The sequence below is a fragment of the Ruditapes philippinarum genome, unplaced genomic scaffold (genome assembly GCF_026571515.1).
Source record: "Ruditapes philippinarum isolate M1 unplaced genomic scaffold, ASM2657151v2 ctg7024_1_1_1_1, whole genome shotgun sequence".
Lineage (NCBI taxonomy): Eukaryota > Metazoa > Mollusca > Bivalvia > Venerida > Veneridae > Ruditapes > Ruditapes philippinarum.
The window spans coordinates 26077-38168 of record NW_026852197.1 but is presented as its reverse complement, the minus strand read 5'-3'; the positions used below and the strand labels follow the sequence as shown (position 1 = coordinate 38168).

At 33.6% G+C, this 12092-nt stretch overlaps 1 protein-coding gene across 1 annotated transcript; it reads right to left on the bottom strand.

Annotated features, from left to right (window-relative positions):
• Positions 1–3085: 3085 nt before the first annotated feature.
• On the bottom strand, positions 3086–11419 carry LOC132752059 (tryptase-2-like). Its single transcript, XM_060742331.1, has 8 exons — positions 11260–11419; positions 8037–8238; positions 7504–7603; positions 6560–6648; positions 5711–5890; positions 4683–4771; positions 3938–4095; positions 3086–3319 (listed from the first exon to the last, which is right to left on the bottom strand). The coding sequence occupies exons 1-8, from the start codon at positions 11315–11317 to the stop codon at positions 3155–3157; spliced, it is 1041 nt and encodes a 346-aa protein (XP_060598314.1). The 5' UTR covers positions 11318–11419; the 3' UTR covers positions 3086–3154.
• Positions 11420–12092: the final 673 nt, after the last annotated feature.

The window sequence follows — 12092 nt, the reverse complement described above, 5'->3', positions numbered from 1 at the left end:
AAACCCTTGGGTCAAAATTGGCCCCGCCCCGGGGGTCATTGATTTTCCTTATATGTGTATAGCAAAATCTTATAAATCTTCTTTGAAAAAACCCAAATAGCTAGAGTTTAGATATTAAGCATGAAACATCTTTAAGTAAATATCTACAAAGTTTGTTCAAATAAAAGCCCTGGGGTCAAAACTGGCCCTGCCCCAGGGGTGTCATTGTTTTTAACTATATGTGTATAGTAAAAACTTAAAAAATCTTCTTTTTAAAAAAAAACCCAATGAATTAGAACTTAGATGTTTAGCATGAAACATCTTCTTATGGCTGTCTACCAAGTCTGTTCAAATAAACAAATAAAAGCCCTTGGGTAAAAATTGGCCCGGGGGGGGGGGGCTATATACAGGTGAGCGACCTCAGGGCCATCATGGCCCTCTTGTTCTATTATGACATAAAATTTTAGACCGCTAAATTTGGATTTTATGTCAAATACAGTAGAACTTCGGTAAGTCGAAGTTGAAGGGACTTGCGTAAAAACTTCGACACATCGGGACTTCGACTCATGAATCGCTCTCAATTTCATGACAAAATTTCGACCCGTGACTAGTCTATAATGAAACCTATTTCTTGTTTTTTCCTCATTAATCTGATATTCACATTTTACAATGATAAATATAGCATGTTAAATAACGTTTTTTTTATTATTTGGACTACCCGTTGACGTATACAATAGAGTTACAAAAGGCGTAACAATACGAAAGGGCGATAACTTAACCAACTTATAGTATAAATTTCGCGTGTTATTCTCACGTGACACCGGATCAAGGATGTAATCAAATGAAAGTAGTTCTTACTGTTTACTTTCAAATACCACTACGGCAATTAAAATAGAAACGATTAAAGCATTTTATCACACATTTTATCGCAAACAAAGGCTGTTTGAACACACGGCTGTATAATTAACACCTGCCACACAAATTGATTGGAAATCGTCTTCGCAGACAGATAAGGTGTGAAAAATGTCTAAAGATCGACGGTGTCAAAATAATCGAACAACTTCGACTTATTTGTGGTAAATTGCACTAGATTTACTTAATACGGACCACGAAAAAACTTCGACACATCGAAAAATTCGACACATAAAATCTCGACTCATAAATAGGTTTCTATAAGGAATATATAGGGGGAAAAGTCGGGACTTTAATTTTTCTTCGACACATCGAGAAAATCGACTAATCGAAGTTCGACTCATAGAAGTTCTACTGTATGTTCGAAGGAGCCGCTGGTTCTTGAGCCTGGATTCATCCTTCAACAATACCCCCCCCCCCCCCCAACGTTGGAGTAGGGTTGGGTATCCCGCTCGCAGCAACCTGATTTTTCGAACATTTTCAAAAACTTCTGTTTTTACAAAACTCTCTTATTCAGTTATATTGGAAAGTTTAATATTTCTTTACTTTTTACACGAAGTATTTGGCATAGTTTTAACAGTTGAACACATGCTTAGAAATGTTATTACTATAAGTAATATGGAACGTTTTTTTTTTGACTTTTGTCTTAACAAAAAGTTGTTATGTAGATTTATATCCAGAATTTTGTCTTTGCTGGATGGGAAAATAAACGGTTAGTGGGGACGGCTTACAAATACTCCCTTTGGCTATTTTAAACTCTGAGTTGTGTTGTTTATTATTTTAAAGGTGTACTATTAAAGAATGTGAATGCTTTATGTTCGTTTGAGTGTAACGAATTAGAGCATAAATACACCTTTTTTATCAAATGAAAGTGCATTACTCGTCGACTCTCGAGTGCTCAGTTGATCTTATTATATATTCGTGGTTATATGTTTGCATGCATTTCATTGAAAACAGACTTGTTTACTTTTACATCATTCATATTTCTTGGTGTGATTCATGTTTCATGTAGCTGCTTATATGAAATGCTTGACTTTCGTTTACAGAATGACCCCACTAAAATACCACGTACAATTCACGAAAGAGGTTATCCCTCAAGAGCAAATACAAACCCCTCTGTTTTATGTAGACTATGTTCATAATTGATAGCAAAAACTCTATTATCTCTAACATCCTCCCTAGCACCGGCTAAAGCGGTGTTAACCGGCCAGAGGGTTTTATTTATTAAATCCCACTGAGATAAAGAACGGACGAGACAGCATTTTACATTTTGCCACACATCGCGTAACACCTGTTACTGTGAGTATAAAAACCTAGAAAGGGGAGATTACTCGAGATCGGTTGTCGCAATATTTTCACCAGATCATTTCTTTGACATGTTAAAACTTTGTAATTAAAGTAGTATTACTGTAACAAGTACGATACACCCTGGAAACAGCAGTAAATTGTTAGGCTAGTAAATAATTCTATCATTTTCCGATTTCAAACAAATTAAAGGCCCTTAATGCCACAGAAATGCTATAATTTTCATTTCTCAAAAACTTTTTATTTTTTGATCTCTTGTTCTAAAAAAAATCTAATTTGCCAAAATTGATGAATTATGTTTGCCCCTTTTGCTTTGTTGGCAATTGGTATAATTACAGGGAATACATATTCGGTATGGAAGTCAAAATACTGCATTGTTTACATTTTGCTACATTAACGACACATTACTGCCCAATCAGCGCTACTTTCTTCAGCTATGAAACATCTAACATACCCTAATTCAATTATTAAAAGTTTATTAAATGTTTGACATTTCTAAATAATTATATATACATGTATTTGAATTTCTGAGGCATAATGTGCCTTTAAAGAAAATTTGTTAATATGTAATCTAAACAATTTAATATGTTTTAAATGTCAAATTCTTTGAAAATGCTTAATAATTTAAAATTTTTACCAAATTAATAAAATAACGAGTACCTTGTAAATGACATCTGAAACGTTTATGGTCAATCAATTTTTTAATAATTAGAGTTCTAAAAGGGCTTGTTAAAGACAATAAAAAACGCTTTTAAATATAAAATTAAGCAATTATTTAATTACCAGTTATGTTACACCTATGCCACTTAATTACGTGGTATACATTCAAATTTTTCTCACAACTCTAAATGGATAAAAAAAACAAACAACAACAACAACACAGCAATGCTATAGTTTCGTACAATTATTTAGTAGAATAACATTTCATTCAAACACACGGCAAATATTTCAGAAACACTCAACCGTACATGCTCATTTTGTTGTTGATCCAGCTTAGATATGACGTCACTCGCGTGTAAACGCCGGGACGACGAGCCTTGCCGCAACCATCACCCCACGAGACCACACCAGCAAGCTCCCAGACACCATGACGCTTACAGACAAGCGGGCCACCGGAATCTCCCTGAATCAAAATAAAAATCACAAATTAGTTTATGATATTTATCTACATACTTCAGACAGGAATATTGTGTTAAAGGCCTATTAAACCGCAGAAATGCTTATATTTCATTTCTCAAAAGATTTTTTGTGTTCTTTCATAGTTTCCAAAATGTAATCATTGGCTAGTAAATTGAACCTTCTATTTTTCTTCTTTTACAGTTTGACAATAAGTACAGTTATAGTGAATAAGTATTGTGTACGGTCAAAATACTACTTTGATTATATTTTTACCACTTTTATGACAAATAACGTGCCTTTAATATTGTTCAAGCCTTTTTTGTGAGGCATTTGGAAACAACCAGCGAACATTTATAAGATGTATGTAACAGAATCACCGTTTGAGCCATTTCTTCAGTTTCATGCTTTTATTTGCATGTCAATCTGTTACAAAAGTTCCATAGTTAACAACTTTTAAAAATACTTTTAGTACAAAAACATGTGACCCGGCCCTGGGCGTAAATGAATTTCAATGATGAAACATAAATCCATGTTAACATTTGATATTTGTGACTTGAGATATCGATACAATATCTAGTGGTCTTCAGCCTACTTAAAACGCAAACAAATATAGTGTCCTTACTTGACAAGCATCTTTCCCGCCGGTAGATGTCACTCCAGCGCAAATATTTGAAGTGTGGACATTGTTATATCCGAGATAATACTTGCAGTCGTTGTTTGAAATGGTTCTTAGATTAACGTATTCTAATTGGTTGGTGATTGGTGCACGTCCATCAGGATCTATTTATAGACAAAAAATCTATTTATAGACAACAACTTATCTATTTATAGACCAATCTCATTAAAATCATATCCTAACTGTCGCTTCACTACCCTACGCTCGTAGCGAAGAGTAACGGAGCAAAAACGATGATCTGATTTTAATGAGATTGTTTATAGACGAAAACGTGAATAATTATATTAATTTTGTCAATTTATCTTTAAATCGTTACAAACGGGTGTACAAACATTATCTGTAAATTCATAACATTTTCCAATGTAACACTTATTTACAAACAGAAAAAGCCTATAATATCTTGTAGATGTAATGTTGTAAACGCAGAAAAAGGGAAGAGACTTCGATCCTCAACGTGACATACATGAATGTACGAGTTACTATAAAAATTAGTGTTGAATTATTATGTCGAAAGACTTTATAAATAAAGGTTACTACTACAGTAAATTTTTAAATCAAATAAAAATCTTTGACAAAACAGAATTCAGGAAAACAATTATTTTTGATATCTGACAAATATGATACGAATGGAACAATGTCAAAATGTATGAGCAATTAATTAGTTTTATAGAAACACAAGTTGAATGCTTACCGTAACGGGTGGCTCCCCAACCGGAGACCGTGCATATATCAGCGGAGAACGTGTCACTAGATTGGGGGAGACAGGCTGCTCTAGCATATCTGAGGAAACAATGAACATTATGAAGATGCTTTTCTAAATAATAAAAGAATCATACACATACTCTTTATATTAAACGCATTGGATTTAACTCAATACAGGACTGGAGCAGTACCACTAGACGATTGCAGAAATCATGATCACAAACTAGACAAATATATATATTTTTTCGCGTTTTATTACATTTTTCATTCATCATCATACATAAATCGGTGTGAAAAGATGAATTAGACCTTTTGAAGTTTATTCTATTGAGTAAAGGAAAGATCTTAGCATTTTATCATTCAAGCGCCTTGTCCGGTAAATACCGTAAATTTACGGTATTTAGTTTGGTGCTTCAATACTTTTTTAGTCTCACTCGAACCAAGGTCTTTCAAATAGAAGGACGAACGTATTTACATGAATTAGTATATATTAGATTCAAATGGGTTTTGTGCATGCTCTTTTAAAAGCAAATTCAGCTATTTTATAGGGTGTCCGTCTCTCAACCCAGGGATCATGGATTTGAGCCCTGCTCATGTCACGACTATGTTTCCTCACATGAAACAAGTACAGGTTGGTTCCTCGAAGCGTACTCTTAAGTGATTTATATAAATTACAAGAACTTGTCAGGTCATCGAGTTTAAATAAATGAGTCACGCCAGGACAAAACCAACATAATGGGTTTGCGACCAGCATGGATCCAGACCAACCTGCGCATCCGCGCAGTCTGATCAGAATACATGCTGTTCGCCATCAGTTTCTCTCCTTGCAATAGGGTTTGTAAGCGAACATCATGGATCCTGATCAGACTGCACGGATGCGCAGGCTGGTCTGGATCCATGCTGGTCACAAACCCATTATGTTGGTTTTGTCATGGCGTGGCTAAGATATGTTTAACCTAAACAGAAGTTATCACAGGTTTGTTTCAGACCACTATTACATATTTCAGAGATACCTACCGTCCGGAAAGGTCTATTCTTTTGCTGAGCTTCATTAGCGCTATATCGTTGTAGTTAGATTGTTGATTGAAGCGCTCATGTGGGTAGATTGCAGACACGTGCACGATATTGCTCGTGTAAATAGATCTCTGATCTTGTACACCTACAGCCACAGTCCATTGGCTGGCATGGTGTTGAAGTCTAGAAAAACAAAAATTTTATTAATCTGTTAAGTTAAAACATGTCTTTGTATCGTTGTTATATGTTGTATGGAAGAGAATTTAATGAAGTAAGAAAACATACAGTGATACTTATATTCTTATTTTCTTTTGTTTAGTTAATGGGAACATCGAGAATGACATGGTCTTAATGTACATTATGCCCTAGAAATGCTTTAACTTTATTTACACAAAAACTTTTCTACTTTTAGTGTCCTGATATAATTTTAAAAAAATTAAAATATTTAGTTTTTTTTTTTTTTTTGTTGTTTTTTTTGGCAATTGGTACAGTCATAGTGATTTTGTATTTTACATGGAAGTCAAAGTACTACTTTATTCACATTTTGGCTACATTTTGCACGACAAATAAATTCATATTCAGTGCCAATTTCTGGAAGTTATAAGCATATTTTGTATTCTCTTAAAACATTATTTGAACACGATAATCATATTTGTAGAAAAGAAGGCAAAATATTGGTTTCTGGGGCATAAAGTGCGTTTATGAGACATAACAGTTAAACTGAAGTTATAATGGCATGAACATTTGTTATACCATCTAGATACTATTCGTAAGCTATTGACAACGCAACGTGCAAAGTGTACCAAATCAGCCACCATAAAATCGTGCTTATTGTAACATTTTCAAACTTACTCTTCAAAGCAATGAGCGGCCGTCATCACCCACTGGTCTCCAACCAAAGTTCCACCACACACGTGCTGGCCAAAATATCTAAGCGACACCTACAGGTTAAAAAAAGATGTAAGATTTAAATTTGTTGTTTTGTTATTGAATGTCATCTGCTGCAGATTCATGTAAACGAATGGACAGAATACAGAAAACTGTTTATGTTATGGTATCGCATAATAGAACTACAAATCAACCTTAAAGCCTATCCGTTACTATGGAAAACTCGTATTGTAAAATGTTCAACACCCCAAACGACCAATGTAGACCATGATCAGCCCTCACATCCGTGTCGTTTTATCATGGTCTGCACTGTTTGCTATACTTAATTACTTAATTTGATTTATACCCTAAAAATGATAAATGGTTTTGCCGAGATCAAAAGAAGAACAAGTCCATTTATGAAATATAGCGTGGTGAGCAATAAGTAAGATTGCATGCTGATTAATTTTAAGGCGCAGCTAAGTGGACAAAAAATGTTGTTTTTAATCATACTGCTTTTCGTCATTATTGGAACAAGTAATGACAGGGATTTCAAAACGGGCCCGAGCTTTCGCTTGCCCGGTTATAGACTACACGTGTATATATTTAAAAGAAAATCAAATAAAAACAATTAAAGAATGTATAGAATTCTATACCTATCACTGACATTTTCAGTGTCAGTTCTAGTCGGGCGCCGCCATTTTCAATGTAATTCAATGATAATAGGTTGGGTATTCTGATAACGAACAATCGCAACTTTTCGGATAAAAAAATATCGTCCAGTATTCCGAGTGAAAACAGAAGAGGTGCATGAAATACCGAATTACACCTTTAAAACGGAAAAATGATCGATTTTTTAACCGACTTCCACGTTTATAGGCTTTGCCTCATTTCAGATTATTAAACACATTTTATTATCATGTACATACCTGCCAAGGGAATTCCCCATGTTGTGCTATGCTACCTCCGACAATTTTATGGGCGGTTGAGCCAACAGCGGTTGAACCGCATTGTCCACTTCCAGGAGACCTAAAATGGATTCCCACACTAAATGTGTAATGTCGTTTGCGACGGAAAGATATACTGACTAAAGAAAAGCAAAGATTTTTACGCTTCATAACTATTTCATCCTATTTATTTTCTCCAAACTTTTAATGAAATGTTTAATGAGTCTCAGGGTTATTTCTAACTCCCTTTATAACGAAGAATTTTTATATCTGTGAATTCTCTTATAGTTAAAAGACAACAAAAATGTCATCAAAGTACAAACATAATTCCGTTCTCATTTCTTCTGCTAGAAGGTAATTTACAGAAGTAGACCATGCCATAAATCTTTTCTCAAACAACTTAAACTCGCTTTTAATGCATGTAATTAAAAATCTCAGTAACAAATGTTGCATACAAATGTAATTTTAAAATCAGATTATGTGTATGAGGTATGGGGAGTTAAATTGAATTTTACCCGCCAAAATGTGACGTAGGAGCAGGCGTATGATGTGGTGCTGACGTCAGTGGAGAAGAGGTCACGTGATGTGAACTTTGATAGTAGCAACATAATTGGAATACACCGCAGTAGTTGAGAGTGTACACATGACCTGGAGAGCAAGCTCCGTTCAAACCACTAAACATATCGTAGCACTGGCCATGATAGTACGACGTGCACACTGAAAACAGACAAATCAATTACTTAATTTATTTATAATATATAGATCTATATATTTTCAACAAACCACACTCATTTACTTAGTTTACTTATTATATATTTTTTAACAACCTCCCTAAGGATAAAATGCTTGCTGGTTCAATAGAACTCTATTGGTCGATTTCAAATCTCAAAATTTGAATATCAACCAATCATAGAACAGGTGCGCACAGGGTGAGGAAATTGCATACATCTGTGCAGTGCTTCTCCACATTTTTTATGTTTAAGACCTAGATTAAGGAAAGAAAGAGACACAGTCTAGGGCTGACAGATGGAAGGTTTCATTGTTGCTGTCAAAGATTTAACGTCTTAAGTGTGGCTGACCCACTTTTCGTCGCCATAAATGTAGATTGCATGCATGTCTCACAGTCATTACATTCATAATTAGGACATTGGACTATATATAAATTATATTAATAAGATGCATACCGTCTTGTCTGGTGTATTAATTAAACATTTAATTAGGATGACTGGAAGACACCAATAAAATATAAATAATATAATAAATGATGGAACGGTCAAACGAACTTTAGACAGATGAAATTGTACCATTTTTTCAGTTTGTCATTTTACTGATGAAAATTGTTTCAGAAAGATGGATACAATATGATATTTTTCGTCACCTTCAAATAAATATATTGCGCTTTCACTAGCACTTTCAGAAATGAATTCGCCGGAGTAGACTGATAAGTTAAGTATCGGTAGGTGTCTATGTCCGTGCTCGAGGACTATGAGAGATATTGCCATTTTTATGGTCTCGGATGAACAGACTCTTCCGAACAGAGTTTGCAATGATTGATTTAGAGTCATATGTTCTATATTTGTTCTGTATAGGATATCTCTTTGAAGATTGCCGAGCCTATATTTAATTTTATGAAATTTGAGATTTAACTGAAAGTTGAACTGTGATTCGGGTGACCCGGGTTCGATTTCCGAACGGTACAGGTCACTTCCGAAAGTGAAGTCAACTAATACAGAAAAATGCTTGACTGTTCAGGGACGAGGTGGTGGCTGAACAGTGCTCTGGTAAATTTAAATGACATACTGCCATGATTCAAAGTGAAAACTACCATCACCACCTCCGTGTTTGAACCGAATAGATCAGTATAGGTAGATAACATATAAAGTGTCAAATATAAATATAATATGCACGAGAGGGACAGAAGTTTTTCTGTCTAGATATATATATTTTGTTAATATAGGCTTCACGTTTGAAACGACGATTTTCATTGGCCATTTATTAGGTCTGAATCTTTATATACAACTACTGCTAATGTATGAGCTATTTTTATTGCATAAGTGTGCAGTACAAAGACATTTTTGAGGCTAAATGGCTATTTATAATCATACACATCTGTAACGTCGATTCTTATTGGATAGTCTTGACAATTATATTTTCTATATATTAAACGGCTGTAAAGGTGACGTTTCATTTTAAACAAGGAAAGCAAATTCATGAATGCAGTAAATATTACGAATTCATTATTCTGTTTTTTTTTGCAGGAAAGCAAATTCATGAAATATTATACATTTACTATTCATTTTTAAACGTTATATGACTCATAATGGCTGCGTAAAATGTTGTTTGCAATATAAACCTCGCAAAGCGATTCGAGTTATATAAAATAACAACCGATTATACAATCGGCTAAGATGCACAGTGCAATGGGGTTGGGCGGCTATATATATGTAACGAAATAAGCTACAACATTCCCCATATGTAAGTTGGTCTCTGACCTTTCTATAAATAAGGCACTACATAATACCAACATTGTACAGTACACAGCAAAGTCTGATCTCAAATTAGGACATGCTTATCTAAATAAGTTCTCTTTACAAACGCAACAGATCACGACTTGTCCAAATATTTGTAGTAGTTCAAAAATTCGTATGAAACAGGTTAAAATAGGAGCACCAGACATTTATCTAAAACTTAATTTCATAAATGGGGAAAAGGACAAAAACTTCCCAGGATAAAAGCCCTCCCGTCCAAAAATGACAAGGAGGTCAAAAACCCTCTGCATTTACTCCTAATTATGAAGACAATTCTAATGTTTTGTATGATTTAATCCTTGCATTAAATGGATTGGTCTACAAATTGCACATTTTTCATAAATATTTAAAATATTGATAAAATAATAGAAATGTTTTGTTTGGATATTAATTTTTGACTATTTATTTAAATATATATGGTGATTAGGTTTAAAGTGAAAATATATGGACATCAATGTGAGGAAAAAGCAATAGTGTGTTCTGAAACAATTCATTATCTGCTATATATAGATATCAACAAAATAATATGCTGCTTTTTAAGTAGGTCTTTAAGCAATTTTTGCAATGATTTCGTGAATGCGCGCCATTGACTCTTTAGAACTTGTACAATCTTATTTCTTTCAGACAGGCAGATATTTTATAAATCTGTGGCTCAAAATTCAAACAATCATTAAATATACTACAGCAAGCAAATTTATAGCTCTATACACTACAACACTTTCAAAAAATAAGTACACTGTAAAAGCATTAGGTTCAGAAAATTACTGATGATCTAAATCTAAACCGATTTGCTTGTTTTTTGTTTGTTTATTTGTTTTTGTATTGCTAAAAGTATCTTGAGCTTTAGCTTTTGATGCAAAAGTTTCAATGCCTTTATCGAAGTAATTAAAAGCAAATTATCATGTTTTATGCACACAAAAAATAACAAAAAATAGAAACAAAAAAAAAAGAAAGAAAAGAAAAAACAACAAACAATTTTTCGTATCCAAAGCATACCAAATTTGTACACTTCTTTTATCTTAACTTTTTTGCTTAAAAGTTAAACACGGAATTCTTAAAGTTATCTTGACCCGTATTCTAAAAGCATTACAAAAAAACGTCATGATAGATATATATCGTTCATTTTAAACAAACGGCAAATGTTTAATTTAAAAACATAAAAAATAAATTATTATATAAGATAAGTTTGATAGTATCAAAAACTACATACCATTTGCGTTTGCACCGCCGAGAAATGCCGCGGCACAAAAAATAAAAATTGGTATCATTTTTCTTCTGCTGTAAAATAATGACCGCCCGCGGTCGAGGAATAAGCTAAGTAATAAAGGAAATAGAAAAATAAAAAATCGTTGTAATCTCGGATGATCATGTTCAATGGGTCAGTATATATAGAGATACGAAGATAAGAGTCACTTAATCGAGCACTTATTCACCGAGTGCCATATCTGAAAGTTGTGGAATATTATTCTGATATGCTTACATAATTATAAACAAGTATTTCAACACATAATTTCTTAAGACAAATGACGAAGCGTTTTCGTTTTCATTTTTTAGCTTTTAATGATAACAATTCATGACTTTATGTATGTTGGATCAATGACTTTACGATGACGTCGTAATTTCGTTTTCTCAGTTCCCTGCTTTCAATTTCAACAAAGCAACAGCTGTTTCGGTCATTAACTCATAAGATATGTAAAATTGTTTACTTTATTTTCAAATCAGACAGATATGTTGTGATATTCAAGCCCATATTTTAGAGAAAAGTCATACATTGTTTTCATATTTAATAGCCAATCTGAGAACGGTAAAACCCGCCGTTACGTTAAGTCAACAACCTTTGAAAGAAAAGTAAAATGGCATAATTCGAACAAAGGATGAACAAACATTGGTAGCATTTATTTTATTTTAAGATTAATCATATCAGTGTTTGTATATTTGGTATCTATGTTCCTACTACTTTTAATGCTGACGGTTGAACACCGCTTCAGGCGATGCTAAAGAGCTTGAGAAAGGTTATATTTTCCACAGCATCTAATTAGCAGA

Coding starts and splice junctions, on each gene's coding strand:
- LOC132752059 (XM_060742331.1), bottom strand. CDS start 11,317: ATGATACCAATTTTTATTTTTTGTGCCGCGGCATTTCTCGGCGGTGCA. Junction 8,239..11,259: donor CGGCGGTGCAAACGCAAATG/GTATGTAGTTTT, acceptor GTCTGTTTTCAG/TGTGCACGTCGTACTATCAT. Junction 3,320..3,937: donor GCGGGAAAGATGCTTGTCAA/GTAAGGACACTA, acceptor ATTTTGATTCAG/GGAGATTCCGGTGGCCCGCT.